The 20141-nt window shown below is 35.5% G+C and overlaps 1 protein-coding gene and 1 long non-coding RNA gene across 10 annotated transcripts in view; one reads left to right on the plus strand and one right to left on the minus strand.

The window, feature by feature from the left end:
• The window catches only part of KCNH7 (potassium voltage-gated channel subfamily H member 7), a 646875-nt gene that overhangs the window by 115304 nt on the left and 511430 nt on the right, over window positions 1–20141 (minus strand). For 4 of the 6 annotated variants that reach the window (XM_045033871.1, XM_023259393.2, XM_023259397.2 and 1 more), the window contains exons 6-7: window positions 19907–19930; window positions 12086–12300 (exon numbers count right to left, since the gene is read on the minus strand). In XM_045033871.1, the coding sequence (XP_044889806.1) occupies window positions 12086–12300; window positions 19907–19930 (239 nt within the window). The remainder of the gene's footprint in view (window positions 1–12085; window positions 12301–19906; window positions 19931–20141) is intronic. The other 2 variants (XM_023259396.2, XM_023259395.2) reach the window with 1 other exon arrangement.
• The window catches only part of LOC109502712, a 57532-nt gene continuing 43200 nt past the window's right edge, over window positions 5810–20141 (plus strand). The window contains exons 1-2 of one of the 4 annotated variants that reach the window (XR_006583257.1): window positions 5810–6066; window positions 8153–8315. This is a non-coding gene — a long non-coding RNA (uncharacterized LOC109502712). Of the gene's footprint in view, window positions 6067–6165; window positions 6478–8152; window positions 8316–20141 lie in introns of those variants that run through there. The other 3 variants (XR_006583259.1, XR_002744818.2, XR_006583258.1) reach the window with 3 other exon arrangements.

Below are 20141 nucleotides of genomic sequence, written 5' to 3' on the forward strand. Positions count from 1 at the left end.
TGATATCAATTCTACATTTGAAACTGCTGGCACAAAAGTAGCATCAGATTTTTTTTCCCGAGAGTATTCTCAGAACAAATGAGTAATAACAGTCTAAATTTTAGTGACTGTGTTTAAAAAAAAATTGTTTGCTTTCCCACATAGTTAATTTTCAGTCTTATTCTTGAGACAGGTAGTAGAATACTCATCTTCAAAAAAGTAGTCTGTTTGATTACTTGGTTTTAACTAGTTATGAAGACTCACATTCAGTGGTGCCTACACTACTTGGACAATTTATCCTGTAAAGAAGAGGGTTGGAGTTAGAAGTTGGACTAAGAGGCTGATTAGATTCTGGGATCCTGCCAGTTTCGTGGAAAGGAGAGTATACAGGAATCAAAATGGTCCTGCTCTCAAGTGGGCATGTCAAGTGGAAAAAATCCTGGACTCCAAGTCCAGAAATGAAGGTACGAGTCTTGGGTATTCAGTTAACAATTTGTGGGACTCTGGATAATTCAGTTATCTCAAAATTCTCTATAAAAATAAACTCTTGACTAGAATCAATGAAAAAGTCAGAGATTGCGATAAAAGAAACCACAAAGTAAATAGTAGAACTAGAGCAAAGTTTAATGTCTGACCCTTTCAAATTCTTCAAAACATATACACACATATGAAACCTTAAGAGAAAGTCAATATATAAAGCCACTTGGAATGAAGTGGATCTGACCAACCTGGCCATAATGTGGGGGTCCCAGAGGTCCTTCCCTTTGGTCCCATCCTGCTTCTTGGCACCTATTACCCTACGGAGCACAAGTTACAAAACTATTGGAACAATTATATTTTGTAAAGGAGATTTCCTCCAAAATAGCACTAGAGTATTTCTCTATATTACGTTATTTTGTCTTTACTGCTAAAGCAAAAACATGGTGAAGAAATCAGAAAGACTGCCACTGTCACGATGTACCCCAATCCAGTCATTCAACATGTAATAATGTTTTTATTGGCAGTTTGATATGCTAGACAATATTGCTGGCTGGAAATAGGAACTAAAAAAACCTACGTCTCTGGTATCTTCCCTGAACTTAAAAAAAGGGGTCGGTTTCAAGATTCAGGATAGAACAAAACTGTCTCGTTGAAGGCAAGATTCCTTCAACTTCCCTCTGAAAAGATTGTTTTCCCCTCTGATTCTAAAGGACTAATTTGGTTCCAAAATGCAAAAAATTTTGAGGAAATCTATGTAAGAAGCATATTCAAAATCTTAAAGTGACTAATGAGAAGTCTAGGCAGAGGGGTTATTTTAATTCATCATATAAATAATATAAAATAATTCTAAAATGTAAAAATATGGTAATGATTTCTCTTTTTAATATCCAGAAAGTTAATGCCTTAATTTTTACCCACTTTCAAGTAATAAGTTGTATTCAGTAGACAGTAATACTTGTCCTTTGGGAAATACTTCTTCTTTTTTCCAGTTAGCTTTATACTGAAATCTCATGGTTGCAGTTTGCTGTCCATTTACTGGACATTCATTCATTAGGATTTATTCATTCATTTTTGTAGAAGGAAATATAGGCAAAGGAGGGGAGGAATCTGTCTTCATCTGAGACACAAAGTGGGCTGTTAGGATCTGATGATGGTAGAAAAATTGCAAGGGCACACGAGGTAACGTAACAGTTTTGGAAGTAATTCAGGTGCCTGCAGGTAGGAAAATTTAGGGGCCTGAAATCACTATTCTCCAATACCAGCCCATGAATAATGGATATAGCTATGGGCATAATTTACAAATGACAGTTTATCACTTGGAACAGGATGGCATAGCTCAACCGACAGGTGCCAGTCAACTAAGAAATAGTATTAGGATATTTCTCTCAGTACATCTTTTCTTCACTCAATTTCACCTAACACTGTTGCCATGAACTGAAAATCAAGACTGTGTTCCTAGGAATAGTATGGAGATTTGTCAGCTTGATTCTTCACTTCAAATGTAAGAAGGATCAATAGGCACCAGGAGCTAGCTGCAGACCATTTTTAAGTATTTTCTGCTCCATCTGGAAAGGAGAACTGAGACACCAGAATGACATAGAAGTGCCAAGGAACTGTGGAAAATGGCATGTTTATGTGACCTGGTTCACCTCATATCACAGGCCACCTCATCCCTTCCCCACCATTAAAGTGATATCGTGATACCACCAACCTCCAGATATTGGAACGAGGGGCAGAAAAAGCAAGTTCTCCATTCCCAACAATATGGCCACTAAAACACAGCAGGTCAGCCTCAACTATGGCAGCCTCAGAAGAAAGACACTTGTTAAATCTCTCCTTCATGATCCTGCACTGCACATTTTTTTCCATTTCTAAGTGATTCTAAAGAAGTAGGCTTCAAAATACAGTTATATTTGAAACAGCTGTATTTAAAACAGAAAAAAGGAATAGAGATGGGATTTTCTCCAGCTCCTCTAAGCTGAATTCTATATGGTTGGAAAAGAAACCTAGGCAGACTTCATTAAAATAAGGAAGAAAAATGTACTTAACATGTACTACCTTCTTCCCGTCTCTATTGTCTCCTGCCGATCCCAACCTTGTTTCTTTTAAAAGTTTTAAGATTTCTATCACATCCACGTTTAAGTTGAACTACAGTGCTCATAGTTAGCCACGAAAAAGCCTTTTGTCTGGGCTGGTATTTCCTAGAGAATCTCCCCTTAAATATGAATTCCTTAGAATATCAATACATGTATTATATATAAACACATTAGAAATGGTTTCTGACGGGGCATCTGGCCAGCTCAGTCAGTTGAGCATATGACTCATGATCTCTTGCTTGTAAGATGGAGTCCCATGTTGAGTGCAGAGTTATTTAAAAATAAAATCTTAAAAAAAATAAAAGCAAAAAAAAATAAAATAAAAAAATAAAAATGGGTAAAAAGATGAAACATTGAGCTAAGCAAATATCCATCAAGCAAACAGTCATCAAAAATATTGAGTAAAAGTTGTACAGATTTCTGTAAATTAGGACTTCTGAAAACTTCTAATGTGCTAATTTGCTACGGTATTCCCGGGTCGGGGGGGAGATGGCAGTGGTGTTATTTGAATAAGAAAAGTTTTCTGCTAGGAAATGCTTGTGAGACCAGTGTTCTGAAGACACTTTGGAGCACTCCAGCCTATGTTCTCTAGAAAAATGTTCTTAAATGGAGATTGTTTCTTAGAGGGTTTTCCAGTAAGTGAAAATGGCAGTAGTTTCTCTTGGACTCAGTAGTTTGCCTATGAAAGTAAGTCTGTTTCTCCAATATGAATTGCATAAGTAAGAATTAATATGTTTTTATTTCATTCAGAAATCTACAGAAAGAGATACACCTACAATAACAATAAAGAAAGATAAAACCTAGCCTTCTACTTGGGTTTTCCTTTTAGTTTCTTTAGCTGCATAATGAAAGGGTTGAGCTGCATCCATATTTCCCAAATTTGTCTCATCTTAAAAATGTGAAAGTAGAGGTTGCAAATGGAATGGAGATTGCTAAAAATCAGAATCCTTGGACTCCACTGAACTTTATCGATTTTCTAGGGAGTGTATGTGTGTTGGGGATGGACGGGAGAAAGAGAGAAGTGTTCCAGATGATTCCATTGATCAGGAAGTTTTGAAAAAAACCTAGGGAAGATGTTATTTAAGTTTCTTTGAATATTAAAATTCTATGAAGATTAACTGCTTTTTAATGAACTCTTTTAAAGCAATTGAGTTTTAGAGGGTTTATTATCTAACTACATAGTTTCCATTATAAATGTGATTTCCACAATATAGAGAACTAGGGCTAGAGGGGATAATGTATTACCCAGGATATCACCATCCAGAAAATCAATGGGATATTTTATTTTATTTTATTTTATTTTATTTTATTTTATTTTACTGTATTATTTGGGATTTCCTTTCAAATAAGATTCCATGGTTGAATTAATTTCTTAACTCTAGGGACAGTTCACAGCTACTTAACATTACAAGACCTTGTGCTGCCTGGTATGAGACAATGGCATGTCTGCTCTGGAATTTCCATAGCTGATAAAAATCCTTTGCCTGATTCTCATCCTGTGAAACATGAAAAATTTACTCCTTCTGCCTACTCTCATTAGGCAACCCACTTTGAACTATGTTTGTCCCAGCCCCTAGGCTATGAGGGCAAATGAGCAAAGAAACTCTCCTTTCAAAACTTCCTTTCTGTCTCTGGGTCTGACTTTAACCTAAGGCTCACACAAACTGGAGGGATTAAAAACGAAACTTCTTGGCAACAGATATCCACAATCTTTCTGTGTCTCTGTTGCCGTAGCAACCAGGCTATCACTATGTATGCTGAGCCAAATTATTTTTACCTGTCTTTTGTGACCACTGGTATTTTGCTTCTTTTCTTCAAGCATCTATTTTCAACATGTTTTTTTTTTGGCTGACAAACTTTTAAAGAAGGTGATATTTTCTCCTTCCTTCATTTAGAAATATATGATGAAAGTACAAAACCAAACAGGTGTTTTATTTATTTATTTTTTAAAGCAATCATACCTAAATGCTTGCTCTACAAGCGTTGGCTCTTAGTTGCCATTAGGGCTTCATATGGATGCTGTGCTTCCTCATCTAGAGTATGGAGAAGTATGACTTTTGAACTAATTAGGCGTTTTAAACCGAAATAAACTGTATTTTAATGTAGAACATGTCAGCAAATAATGATCAGTTTTGATATGCATATAGTATATAGTAAAAAGAGATAATTAATGTTGCTTTTTAAAAATCACACATTTCCCTTTTCAAAATTATGAACATCTTTATTTTAAAGCAAAAAACATGCTTTTAGTAGTCAATGGCTACTTAAATGTCTATAGTTACTTTTTATCTTTTTCTCATCATAACTTAGATAGATAGAATATATTTATTTGTCCAGAGAAAACTCAATGACATAATCCCGGATCTCAGAGATCAAAGCTTTGTATTCAGTAAAAGACCCTTGAAGGTAAAGACCTTGACTTACATATTTTTGTATCACTACTGTACATAAAACTTTGACTTACAGCTGGTAAGCACTCACAAATATGAAATCCATAATTATCCTGATGAATGTGCTTTATTTTTACTTGCAGATCCACAAATACTGTTTTTCATTTCAATTTCCTTGTATAGACATAGATCAAACCCAGGATAATGGGAAAACACTAGACGAAGATTTCTGTTTTGCTGAGCCAAGTTTGATAGTATTCTATAAATAACAGTAAGATAATGAATGCAAAACCAATGTCATATTAAATTGGAAGTGTTCAGAGGCAATTTTGGACTCCTGCATTACATTTCAAATTTAATTTGGAATTTTGTGATTATTACTATTTCTGGCAGTTCAAGATGATCTGTACGGTTTTATTGAGGTTTGCATGATTTTATATTAGTTTAGGCAAGAAATGAAGTTTATGAAAACATTTAAAACATACTGTAGAAGTACTGTGACTTTTGTTTTTTGTAATTTCATGAGTGAAGAATCAATAAGGCTTTATAAAAATAACTGTTGAATTTAGACTTTTTAATTAAATGTAATTTTTGATTCATGACATGATATTATGGTTTATAATAAGAAACACGAATTTGGTCTTTCTCCCTGTTCCTAGCACAGAGCTCTAAAACTCTTGATTTTCCTAAGAGAAGAGAATGACAAATGTGATTTTGTTATGTTAATGAGGTGACTCTGGAAAGCCCCTAGGTCACCTAAGGTCACCTGCAGATGGGGGGCTGGTCACCAGAAGATCCAAAGATGTGATTAAAGTTGAAATTTTCAGTCCCAGCCCCTACCTCTGGGGGGAGGTGGGGTGAAAATGGGTTGGAGGTTGAATCTATAACCAATAGTCAATGAGTTAATCAGTCATGCTTATGTAATAAAGCCTCTATAAACACCCAGAAGGATGGAGTTTGGAGAGCTTCCAGGTTCCATGTACCATGGAGGTACAGGGAGAGTGGTGGGCCAGCAGAGGGCCTGGAAGCTCTCCACCCCTTTCTTCATACCTCACTCTTATGCATTTCTTCCATCTGGTGGTTCTGAGTTATATCCTCCTATAATAAACTGGTAAACTTAAGTAAGTGTTTCTCTAAGTTCCATAGCTGCTCTAACAAATAGTCAAGCCCAAGGAGCAGGTCATGGGAACCTCCAATCTGTAGCCAGTCATGGAGGCACAGGTGACAACCTAGACTTGAGGTTGGCATGGTGGGTTTGTAGGGGAAGGGGGAGTTTTGTGACACTGGGCCCTTAACCTGTGGAATCTGTTGCTATCCCCGCAGGTAGATCGTGTCATAATTGAGTTGAATTGTAGGACATCTAGCTGGTGTTAGATTCTGAACTGGAGTTAGACTAATAACGGCATTATTAATGAAAACTATTGCTACATAGAAAACCACTTTTAATTTGCAGTGGTGTCAGAAACATATGTTTTAATACTGTCACTGAAGAAAGTTGAGGATTAAATTTATCCAGTATGAGGGAAACTACAGTAAGTGTTAAGAAGTTTTGTACTGTTAAGCCTGAGATGATAAATGAATATTTTTGCTTTACTGAAGCTAACTGATATACAAAAATTATATGCATTTATGATTTTAAACATTAACTAATAAAATCAACACTATCTCTCTATTATAAACCAATCTCCATTTCTAAACAAGTCTGGAATTATAAGTATTGTTTAGGGTTTCTGTCAAAAGTAAATATAAGTTTAGAGCCACTGAAAAACATGAAGAGATAATAAGCATATTCGCAATGGACAACATTCAATGGCAAATATAAAGCCATAATCTCTAAGCTCCACTTTATGTCAGTAATCTCTGTGTAATTTTCCTTTTCCTGAGCGGCATGCTACCAACAAAAGCCAAAATCTTTTATCCTAATCTCAAAAGTAGCCTAAGCAAAATGGGATATAAACTTACACAAAAGATAATGCTGAAATGAAGCTCTCCTGTTAAGGATTGTTTTCTTTTGCTTTTTGAAGACTTTCAGGAGTTCTGGAGAAAATCTACCATATTCTCTTTCCTATTTCTGTAGACTCACTTTTCCGGTAAATTGCTATTAAACTTTCAGATTAACATTTTGATGAAATGGCCAAATGTTAGGGTTATATCCAAATGGCATCCTAACTTCTGAGTGGATCTAGGAGGCAAACAGGGAAACAGAATCATAGAGAGGGGGTACTTTAGAGTACTTCAAGTTTGGAGTCCTATGACCTCAGTTTGAAGGCTACTTCCATCATTTCCCATGTGACCTGAGCAAGTTGTTTCCTTTCTCCAAGCTTGATTCCTTTTCTATGAAATGGAGATGATAATAATAGTACCAAGTCACAGGAAGGACTGTTATGTGGATTCAAATTGACAATCCATTAAACCACTTAGCATAGAGCCTGGCGCATAGTGAATGCTCAATCAATGTCAGCTATTATTAAATCTATCATAATTCTATTTTCATGCCAACAATACACTTAAATGAATCCTAAATAATGGGAATCTATTCTGGCTTTAGAGTTCTATGTGGATTTCACGACTATATGGCTTTTAAACATTCAGAGATTTCTTTCTTGTGACCTAAGTCTCTAATTAGTCCTAAAATTATTTTCTTGAGTAGTCTCTTTTAGTTAAGCTATGGAAAAATTATACTTGTGGACCAGCGGCAATTCTTTTCCCTGTCATCTTTTCCCCAAATTAAAATCTCCTAGTTCATTTAGGGCCTTTCATATGTCTTATTCTTCTGGTTATCACAATATGAATGTCTACTAAATTCATCAGACATGCCTCCTAAGTAATAATGCAATAAGTTGTAGAATTATTTGGTCATAATTTGGCTAGTATTGAGTCAAAAGGAAATGTAAACTACTTTTAGTTCATAATATATTCTTGTAGCATTTATTACATTAGCACTTTAAAAAATGCTATCATTATATATTGTTATATAGTGTTTTTCTGAGTAGTTTATAACCCCTAGTACTATTAGTGCTAGTTTTCTACTTCTGTGTCTCTAGTGCCTATCTGGCACATAATGCATATTTAGTGTGTGTGTGTGTGTGTGTGTGTGTGTGTGTGTGTGTGTATGTGTGTGTGTGTGAAAGAGAGAGACACTGATGTTTAACCTGAATCCCATCTTCGTCTTTGCAATGGGCCACTTATTTTGTTTTCCTTCTTTAGAGCCTCCCCTCCCCCACTGCATTTTTTTGATGTGGTCATTGGTCAAGGGGCTATACTTCTACAAGGATGAGCACAGGACCCATAGTGGCCAACAGAATGCCACTTTCTCAGGAATATAATGGACACCAGAGGAGAGAAGGCCCTTCTCATCAGATTACCAACTGTGAGTATTATGTGAGTCAAGAGAGTCTGAGGTTCTTGCTTTATCAGATGTGGAGAAAGGTCAATATAGAAGAAAGCATGGCTGAGAGGGAAAGAATGTCATCAACTCTTTAAACAATGAATGCAGCAGCCACGGCCCAAAGCAGGTCTGTCCTTGCACTTTTTGGTTATGTGACCCAATAAATTCCCTCTCCTTCTTTCATATTCCGCCTAAGGTGGTTCCAGTAGGCTTCTTTTATATTCTGTTATGGCACTGACTGACTGATAAAGTCTCCTGTGACCAAAAAAGATTTGGAACCCATAGTGCCTTTTTCTTAAATCTTCCTGATATTCTTATGCATATCCAGGGAGAGTGATCTACTACCAAATTTGTAAAAGCTGAACATGACAACATATAATATATTTTATCCTAAAATTAGCATAACATTCGAAGTAGAAGTAGAACTAGCCTCAGGAATAATGAAATCATCCAAGAGTGCAGAAGTTTGGTTTCCTTGTATTTAAAAGGGGGCAGATATAGCAAAGAATTTTATCCTCAAATGAGAACCACAATTACATGGTAAAGGCAGATCTTTATTCTTCACTCACCCAACTTTTATTCCAATCCATTGTTCTCTCTCCACTACTCCACTGCTATTTGATAGGAATTAGCCAAGTAAGGCCCTGTCTCCTGAGGACGGACCCGACTACACATCAGCCTGTACCAGCTAGACTGCGGTTAAAAAAAATCCACATCTTCTGAGTTAATTTCTATTTTCTCCAATTAACAGAGAAGGTCATATAGAATATCAAATAAAGAGATGATGCATTCTAGAAGTATGCCTTATGAGACCAGCCAATGAAAGGGGTCTCTGGACCAGAAACAAGAGTCAGATTTAGAATATTGCCTGAAGGGAGAATTTGGAAGGCAAGCATTTGTTTTGGGGATTGTTGACGAAAACACATACTCTTGCTTAATTCTCTCCAATGCCTTCAGTGGTTCATTTCCAAATCTTTTAAGAGTCTTCTTATATGTTGTATATATCACGCTAGGCACTAAAAATACAAATACCTCATGTTTCATTCCTTCGCTGGTACTCACAGTTCCACAACTATGTCCTATTCCAGATTCTCATTCTTCGCCTTGAAACTTCTCAAGCTTCAAAATTTCTCTAAGAGTTTATATTCCCCAACCACTATCCCAAACTTCCAATATAGGTACTGTTTCCTCTTTCAGTACGTTTTGCACTCTGTTGTTTACCTATAGTGTAATCCTTTACACTGCATCCTAATGCCTAGGTATTGTACTTGTCTGTTTCTCTCACACATCTAAGGCACAGTATTTGCTTTTTCATATGAATTCCCAGAACTTACTAGCTCTTAATAAATGCTTGTTGAGTGAATAAACAAACACATGAATGCATACATGCATGCATGAATGAATGAATGACTAACAGTATGGTCTCTACTCTGAAGAAACTCAGTCTAGCTGGGGAAGAAATAACCATTAGGCTAATTAGCAACTAACCATTGCATAATAGAGATACGATCCAAATATTGACAGAGTATAACATGAGCAGAAATTAATTGTTCCTTTGATTTTGTGCCTTTTTTTTCCTCGTGTCTGCTTTATTGTTTGTGCTCAGAGGAATATTTAAAACTCACTGTTGAATTATCTATGAACAAAACCCTGATATCTTTGAAGGAAGGATTACCATCCAAATCTATAAATGGAATAAAACAAATAAGAACATTAGATAAAGAAAATACTGCTGGCTGCCTACAGAAATGCACTGAGACTATCTCAATAAGGAACATTTCCACACAGGCCTAACAAAGGGAATAGTAAAATTATGGCTTAGTTTTTTTTAGTGACTAGAGGACCATTGTTATATGTTGGGAACATGGAAATTCCAGAGATAGCTATGATGAGGAAGCTTCACAGACATTAAATGAGAAGAGTCCTGCTGTCGAGTGTTTAAACAATCTCCAGAGGCTACCTCTGCAGGAGGAATTTATCAATATGCAATCTCTACCTTGTTTGGTTTGACATGTGGGTTGTTGGCGGGTTTGTTACTGGGAGCTATAGATGACACTAAAAAGAAGAGGGAGCATTCCTACCACCTCTTTTTTTTTTTAGTTTTTGGTCCCAGCCTTTTTTCAGTTCCTCATCATTTTGGCCAGAACCAGATCTGCTTAAATGTTCTGTCTTCAGAATGTCTTCCTATTGCTGTATTTTTCACATTTATTTTAAAGAGTGATAGTTTATAAAACAGGATCTAATTCAAATCTTCTAGCATCCTTAAGATGCACTGTTTTTCATTTGGGGCCCTCTGGAGTCTGTGGTAAGGGTACTACACTATTTGTGTGGAATATGAGAAACTATAGGAAAGAAATGGGGTGTTTCTGTGGGCTTGGGATTACCTCCGTGATAAGGAATGAAGACATTTTTTAAATGTTAAAACAAATACTGTGATATTATGAAAGATGAAGGTAAATATAAGAGAAGAATTTAAAGAGAAAGCATGAGACCTGAAAAGAATGCCAAGCTTTTGAGGTTAGCTGTTGCATTTTACTTTGACTCAAGGCATTTTTGTGAAAAGGTAATGGAGAACCATCTAGAGGGGAAAGTTGACCCTGTCCCAAGCTCGTACCCAGCCTAGCCTCTCCCTGGGCCAGGAAAACACCTGTTTCTAAACACCCAGGGACTTTTGTACAGTTTTTGAAATCTCTTAATTTCTGTGTTATGGAATTATTATAAATAATCATTATAAATTACATATTACAACATAAACATAAAATATATAGTAGCATATGGCATGTAGAATGTCTCATCCGAAGCACAGACCACTCAGGACTATTTTGAACTGAGTCCTGGTCGTTACATCGCTATTTCAGCTAACACATAAAGGATTATTTACTGACTACAGTATTGCTGGCAGTGATCATCACTACAGAAAAAACTTGATCAATTCAAAATCTTTAAGGCTTGGGACAGAGATTGGGGCCAAGTTTACCTATATATTTGTGACAGTTTTTGAAAAGATGTGCTAAGCAAATATACCAAGTAGTGTTTGTAAAAGAACTGTTTACTGGACACAAATTTTAGAGTCACGAATTCCCAACAATGTAAGTGCATTGTAAGCAAAAGCTAGATGTTGCTTAGGTTGGTATTTTGATATAATAGGTACAAATTATTTTTATCTATTCTTTAAAGCAGGACTTCTGCTAGACATTACATTTTTACCCTAGTTCAAATTGCAATATTTATTTGAAAACACTAAAATATTGTTCCTGTGGAAATGTATTATTTACTCTGACTTTTAATCATTTCGGCTCTTTTCCTCAAGTCAATTGACTTATAACTGAGTCTACTTAGTAGAGGAAGTGAACAAAAGGAGGTCACAGTTAAGACTAAATCCCAGTTAGTCACCTAAAGTTTCAACAGTCACATCCATTATATGAAGACACTGTGCTTTAATAATGCAAGAGTTGGCAACAAAACAATAAATGTCCAAACATGATAAATAGCAGGTTAACCACCTCTGCGACAGAGAGAACAACCGTATCAAACTAGCCCATTTTTGCTTAGTCTTGTAAGAGATACAATCACAGTCTATAGTTTTATTTTAAATCTGTCACATTAGAGGGTTACCCAACATTCCAAGATATATTAGGGTGCAATAAATAGCTTACCTTTTTTGATAGTCGTTTACGGGAAAAATAATGTGCTTTATGGTGCAGAGAAGAACCTTAAACATGGTCAATATTGAGAATAAAATCATATCCCACCTGGGTGACTTTCTCTGTCACGTTGTGTGTTCGATCTTTAACCTTGGGTGCAATAATGGTTTTATCTGAAGAAGGAGGGGATGCATTCTTTTTTTCAGTTTTGACATCTGAAAAATTCAGAGTGAGCTGTGGAATCTTGTTAATGGTGCTGTATTTGTTGAGATTTGAATCTGACGTGGATCCCAGGAGGCTTGACTTGATATGATTAAAAGGCCCTAAAAAAATTGGAAAATATTTGTAAAAGCAGGATCAGGAGAAACAGAAGAAGAAAGAGATGGTCCTGAATGACCCGCTAATGATCCACAGCCAGTGTGACCCTGTTTCGGGAGGGACTAAATGCAGCCAGCTGGTACCTGACCACAGGTTTAGGATCACGGTCTGACACATGGAGCAGCACATGGGTGTCGAGGGTAAGATGGGGTCCAAGGCGTGTACCCAGGGGGCAGATGACATCTTTGGCTGTTACTTAACTTCTTTCATTAAGGGCTGGAATAAAAGGAATATAAAACAAAACAAAACACAAAAACCAAAAACCTCCACTCCCTATTATTGGCCAAACTGGTTTTTCAAGAATGTCTTTTTGTAATCCAGGAATTATTCAAGGAAGAGACTTGTCTGTGGATAAAATCATGTTGGCCAGGAAATTTCTGAACAGGCTGTGTCCCCAGCTCCAATGTGTATTACTTTCTTCCCTGGGCCATGACAAATGACAAGTGAGAACCAGCTGTCATGTCATGTGCTTCTACTACCTATGTGAGGTGTTTTACAGAGCTTCTAGGAATTTCAGATAAGAGGGAGAAGGGCAAATGTCTGTGTGTGCATGCGTGTATTCTATTGAAAACTCCAGGATCCTGTGTGAAATTTTTAAAATCTTTCCTTCTTTTCCCCTTTCATTTACATTTAAGACTTTTTTTTTTTTGAGAGAGAGAGAGAAAGAAAAGCCTCCATAAAAAACCATACCAGAAGAATACTTTGGTAAACATAACTTGACATTGAAGTGACCACAGCTAGGTAATGGCTGGGGTTAGTGGTACCTGGTTATTTATTTATTTATTTATTTATCCATTCATTTATTTTCAAACATGCTATATGTTAGATCCCCAGAACTGATTCATCTTGCAGCTGGAAGTCAGTACCCATTTTCCGACCCTGGTCAATTCCCACATTTCTTTCCCATGAAGACAATTTAGCAAGGTTCCAGGGCTCCTGGTTCCCTTGTCGAGGATAAATACACTGACTAGGTACACCTTGAGGTGAACTTACTGTGTGTTGCTTTTGAAGAGTCAGGAAATGCTCCAGAGTTTCTTGTATAATGGGTAATGCAACTTTTACTGATATAGAGCTCCTAAAAATTGGCATCAGGAAGAATTTTACAGAAAGCCTGAGCCCATGACTGTTACTCAGCCATTATTTTGCTGCCTCAGAGAGTGCTTCAAACACACAGACTGCATGACTGAGCTTGTTAGTCGGCACATTTTGCCTTATGCTACTTTTTCTCCTGTTCAGAATGAAACAAATACATTTTAGGGATCAAAAAGTACTTTATGCAGGGCTGAACACTTGAAAATTAAATTTATAGGTGGTGTATTTTGAACCACAATAACAAATCAACTCAGCTAAACTATAATGCTAGTAAAAATAATTGCCATCACCTGGCTGATAGTTAATTTGGAGAGAATTCACATATATTCCTTTATAAAATTTTATTTTTGGTTATTTAAAAATTTGAAATTGTTTTAAGATCATTTTCATCCATACTGCAGACACTGTGCTTCTTGAGGTGCAATTTTATTCACTCCCTGAGTTTTATCCATGATGATGATCAAATCCATCTAGGTGAAAAATGTCATTGAGCAATTTGGGCATTTATTGCCCAGTATGCTCTCATTTGCATATAGACGCTCACTCTCTTTTCTATTTATAAGATAAGGAGAGAAATAGGAGCCAAAAGTGGCACCAAATTAATCTTGCCTTCAGACAGGTGTCTGATAGAAACCCCATTCTCTAGATCTCTCTGTAAGTCTCCATCACAAACCATTGATTTAGTATTGCAACATATCATAGATAGTGTTCTCTTTTTTGTATAATTGTATAATATTATGGCTATATTCCAGGCCTATATCTTAAAATTTGTAATTTGTGAAATATTCCAGGACTTCCAACATTTTAGATAATGTCTTTTTCTCAACTCTATTGTCATATTTTCACTCATTGGGTACTTTTATTGCACACAGGGGTACAGAGAAGAGATTAGAGAAAGTTGAGCTGTGATATATAGTTAAGTTGTGTTTTAAACCCTTAATGTCTATCTTTCAACTCTATTTCTGTCATCCTTCTATGTGGTGAATGTCTATAGCTGACTCTCTACGGAGTTGTTTAAAAAAAATCAGGCAAAAACATGGATGATCCATCACATTAGAGGAGACAAACACTGTTAAATATGCTTTGATTGTCCTTGTAACCAGTTTGAATAAACTCCACTGAACTGGCTACACCAATAAGCACGAGGTCTCAACCATGACAGTACTTCATCCTAGGGGCATTTGTTGGGGACATTTTTGTCTGTCACAATGATGAGAGGTGGCTCAATTGAAAAATTGTCCCATATGTCCAGTGGGCATTCCTGTAGGTGAAAGCCTGTTTACAACGATCTGAGCCTTGAACCTGTTTCACATATAAAGAGTACAATGTACTTTTAACATGATTTTAATATGTGTTGAACTTTGTAGAGCTACAACTACCATGTAAAGGAAAGAGTTTTACATTGTTTGGTTCAGAACTTTACCAAAAGTTGTTCACCATTTTGAAAAATTGTATCACTTGGAGGTACTCTACTTGTGGCATTTGAATTGCCAATACAAAATTTCAGACTTCACGCTATAAGGTTATAGTCTGTGTTTGCAGGTCACGAACAAATATGTAAACAAAGAGATTTGAGTATTTTTTTTGACAGTGTTGGAACTGTATATTAAATTTGCAGAGAATTACAGGAATCACACTGAAGATCATTAATAAAATTTCTTTCAAAAATATTTCATATGATTGTTCTCTATGTATGTAAAATGATACATGATGTAATGAAAAGAAACTATGTAGTAAGAACTAAACATTAACTGATTTGTCTTGAGATTGCCTGTTGGTTTCCAATCTCACGTTAGTAACTCTTCAGAGATCTGCCACAACTTCATCATAATGTCTCGATTGCCATTTCTTGTTCCAATCCATTTTTTAGTCCCATTGTTTAGGAAAGCATATGGTCTGCAAGGCCTTTTTACAATATTGGATAAAGAATATATGTTCTGACATTTGGTGGGATTTCTTTCTTAAACAGTGCAATTCATTAATATTGATGTTATCACATATGAAATCATGTTGACATTACACTGAGCTGTTAAGGGCCAGCTTACTGGTGAGAACATCATCCTTTTTCATTTTCTCCCCACTTTATCTTGGGTTATTTTTCATAATTCAATTTTGGTTATTTCCTGTTTCTAAAATTCATATATAAATAATTCTGGTCTGTTATTGTTTATTCCTATACTGCTTTTTATTTTGTTATCCACTCATATTCCTGCTCTATCATTTTCTCTAGTACTTATCTGGATGATTTTCTCATGTCTTTAATGCTCCTAAAGCCATTTTCTAAAAATGTCTGCTCATTGCATTATGTCTTCTAGTGTAGTTAGTTATATTTGAGCATTAATACATTGAGAAATGTATCATTTTATTATAAACTGCTTTCCTTGTATTCCTCCTTTACATTACAGTTAAAGAATCATGTTGATCTTTTAGAAATAGGTTAACTTATTTCTAAATGTTGTTACAGGATAGTAAAATGAGTATAAAAAATATTGTTGCAAAACAAGGGGACATTGGGTCTGACAGGGCTGAGAAACCACTGGTCAATATATGTCATATGCAGATTTGCTCTCAGAATATTATAACTTCATTGAGTCCATATTTTAGCTTCTCGTATTTACTGGTGGATAACCCTTCAAACTGTTATTCTATTCTGCTTTCTTTTTTTGTAAATTCTTAATAATAGAGATTTAATCTAGGATTTCTTTTAAATCTATATATTTAAAGAATTCAGCAGAACCTAAAATGTTACTTAAAATACTTCATGCATGCTACTTAGATAAGACATTTACAATCTATTTCATCCCATCAACAAAGATCATTATGCTTTTTCCGCTGATTTTGAAGCAGATATTTATTTGCAGAAGTCTGAGTCTGCAAGCCAATGTGCATTAGCTTAGCTTCCTCTAAAACCTATCTAAATTCTAGTGAAAAAATTTCCCAAGATTTTAATTATGGTAAGTATTCACAGTATTCTCGTTTTCACTAATCGTCAACCTAAGCAGATAGAATACGAGGCCAAAAGGGAATAAGCATCAAGGACTAGAAATCAGAACACAGGGTTTCCTACCTCCTAGGTCTATATTCAGAGAGGCCTTGGTTGAGGATTTAAAGGTGAAAGGCAGCCTCCCTGAGAGTGATCATGAACAGATGGGATTTAGGATTCTAATGAAAGAAAGGAGGATAACCTGAAAAACAAAGTAAATGAATTTAAATAAAATAAATGGGCAGAAATAAGGGGAAATAATAGCTTCAATAGAAAGGAATGTAAAACTCAAAGGTGTGTAAGGAGGAATTGATGTTCTTTAGAGAAACATTTCAAAATGGATGACCATTCATTTAAACGTTTCTGTATTCTAGAAGGAGACGAAAAACAGGTGACCAAGTAGACTAAACCAACATCTGGATAAAGCTCTAATATATTACAACTGTCTGATTAAATATAAAGTAGGCCATGTTCCAGCTACAAAGAAATATCCTGAATTTAGAGATCAAGCCAGAGGCTAAAGCAACAACTGGGAAGAATTTTAGATTAAAGATGTTTAAAATTTTTATGATAAGGTTATTTGAATTTATCATGAGTTACAAGATGCTAAAAGAGAATATATTCTCTTTTAGAAGTGCTGGAAATATAGCCAAGGACATCTGATAATTTTTAAAAAATGCTGTTTTCTTTTTTAAAGATCATTGCTCTTGAGGATAAAATGGGACACAAGAAAAGGAGAGAAAAAAAACTTAAGGTTATCACATCATCAGGTCTTTACACAATATTTCTTAGGGCACTGAGTTTATTTGGCTAAAGTTTAATAAAATGTAAATTGCTGAAGTGACTTAACGTCAGAAAAAAAGCAAATGCAGTGTTTAGTAATTGGATTTTGTAAAAGAACACTGGCAGCCAGTTTAAAACTTAGATAGATAAGAAGTAATCATATTATTTGTAGTCCATAATCATATTACTTCTTTGGGTGTGTAACATATAATTTTCAGAAGAAAACTATCACCATTGAAAATCAGTATGCAAATTCTTATAAGATCACAAAAACTTGGCCAGTGTAGCTTATAAGAAACAAGCTGTATCAGATCAGTTGATTTCCTTTGTGAGTCTGATAGGTTTTGTGGCTTGGGGAGGTGAAAGCTGTGATCAGTCTTGCAGATAGTTTTGTTTCTGACTAATATGCCAGATTCACACACAAGATGGAAACTGAACACACTATTGTCAGTGGGATGCAGAGTTCCTTGGAATAATAAGCAGGTGGAAGCAATAAAGGGGTAAAGCTATATTAAGGACCTATTTACTAAGTGGGGTAGGGGTGGGTTAATTTTTATGGATGACTTGGAGAGCAGTATAGGCAGAGAAACCACCACTAAATTTGAGGTGAAGATCGGTTGATGAGTGATTGAGACAGGATTAGGTTCACCTCTCACAACATTAAAGAGATTGTTAACAGCATTTAACGTACATGCACACATAGAAGCAGCAAATGCAATTTATTTGAATTAACTTTTCCAATCCTTGATAATGGGTTACACTTAGATCTCTGAAGTTGTATTTCAAAGATTCATAAATTTCGAGGAAATGCATTAAAGGGAAACAAATTTAATCCTAAGTAAGAAGGTTAAATGGAAATGATTCTGTTTTAGAAGAAAAGACTGAGTACCAATTGCTGTTCTTATAGTATGATATTATATCAAGATTAGACGTAACCAGCTGGAATCTCTGGCCACTCAGGATAGGTAAAGGAGGGAAGAAAATTGCATTTCAGCAAGAAGGATTTAGGTTAGCTCTTGGCGTAACAGGGAGTAAAATAGATTTCCCAAGAAAGTTAGAGAATGGGATCCCCCCCCCAAGATAAAGATTCCTCTACCATTTGTGTCAGAAATTTTGCCAACCACCTCGCCTGAGGGGAATAAACCAGATGCTCCTGAGGTCCTTCCAAATGCCTGCCGAAATGATTTATTTTATTCGGTCAAGAAATTATTTTTGGGTGACTTTGATATTTAAGAACTGTAATTATGCATTTGTACACAAAGAAGTATAGAAATTTGTCTTTTATTTTTTAATTTTTATTTAAATGTGGTTTAGAAACAAAACCAAAAAATTTTAAAAGCGCACTTAATGTATTATTCTATATCTACTTAGCATGTAATTTTTCAGCGAAAATCTTAAAGAGCCAGATACTTAAGTATTTTTTGATAGTTTCAAAACCAGAGTCTGAACAAATAATGAAGACTTTGGAGGATACATTTACATTAATTTTTAAATTAAATTTGCGCATTTTTAAATCTAATTTGGGAGTTTGACTTCATAAATACTAATATGGGAAAACTTCCTACAATGGTTTAGAGTTTCCTAATCCCAAATTCTGACTTTGATGATTCATTTTTATTTAAAGACTACTGGTATTAAAAAATTGAGGGTCAAGGAAAAAGGGTTGGAGATTAAATGGATTTATGAGAGAAAAATAAAAAAAAATGTGGTTTGAATGACAGCTGTGTGAACTACTAGTTTTAAGATAAGCAAGCTCAATTTTCTATTTATTGAGACAAATCAGATTCATTTTTCACTGCATTTAAAAGATCATTGGAAAATTAGTGTCTAATAATTGCTAATTATTAAATGCTAAAGCCAATCATATTTCATACAAGCAAGTTAGCAAGGGGTGTCTGTATTCTGTTTCTTGACATTATATCCTGAATTATACTCAAATCACCATCACAACTGACACTAATTTGTTCTTTTAGAAACCACAGTAGACAGGCCGAGGATAGAATAATCATGTGGATGAAATACCATCCCGGTATTGGAGGTCACCTGCATAGACCCTTTTTGAAGTGCTCGCAAAATAAAATTGGGATGGGAGAAGCTGCCACAATTTCCCGTATTTTCAAATCACCCTGGATTGATGACCAGAAAACAGCTTTAGTGTCTAGTGCTATTAATTCATAAGCATCACCAGCTCTGACTTAATTAGGGAAGCAATTGAGAAATCAATATACAGAACTTCATAGTGATCAGAGTAGCAGTGACATACAGAAGAGGCCAAAACAGTGAATTTTAAATAATGATGGTTACCCGTGGAGACGTGTCCATGCAACATACATGCATCAAATGAGTCATTGTCACCATATGCACACTCACAGCGGCATGCATGGCCTATGTTAAAAGGCTAAGTCCAAATGTTTTCAATTTGATGAGAATAATATGATTACTATATTTTGTGATTCCTCGTACCTACTATGATATAGTAGAAAAAACAGAGGTGAATTTCAAATTTGTAGTCAAATCCAGACTTTTCAGAGGTACTGCCCACTTAAACATTAACCTACAGTACCTATAGGTCATGCCAGTGATTTCAGACTAATATAGGACACAATTAAAAATGACTGAAATGTAATATAGAAAAATAGAAAATGACCATCATGCATGTACAGTTTACTACTACAGTAAGCTTAAAACCATACCCCCTGCCATCCAGGAACGTGAAACTAGTTTTAAGGAAACAAAAGAGGAACAAGTGAAGAGATACTGTCATGTAGCACTTTGATTACTTTATTTAATCTTGCACTCAAAACCTTTTTGGGGCTGAAACAGGCTGATGTGCCTCTTTCATACCAGAATGTATTTAGCTTAATATTTGTTTCTTTCCAAATGGTTTAAATATTTAGAAGCGTTCATTGTCAACCTAGGCTTATACTT

Source organism: Felis catus, chromosome C1 (assembly GCF_018350175.1).
Source record: "Felis catus isolate Fca126 chromosome C1, F.catus_Fca126_mat1.0, whole genome shotgun sequence".
NCBI classification, from domain to species: Eukaryota; Metazoa; Chordata; class Mammalia; order Carnivora; family Felidae; genus Felis; species Felis catus.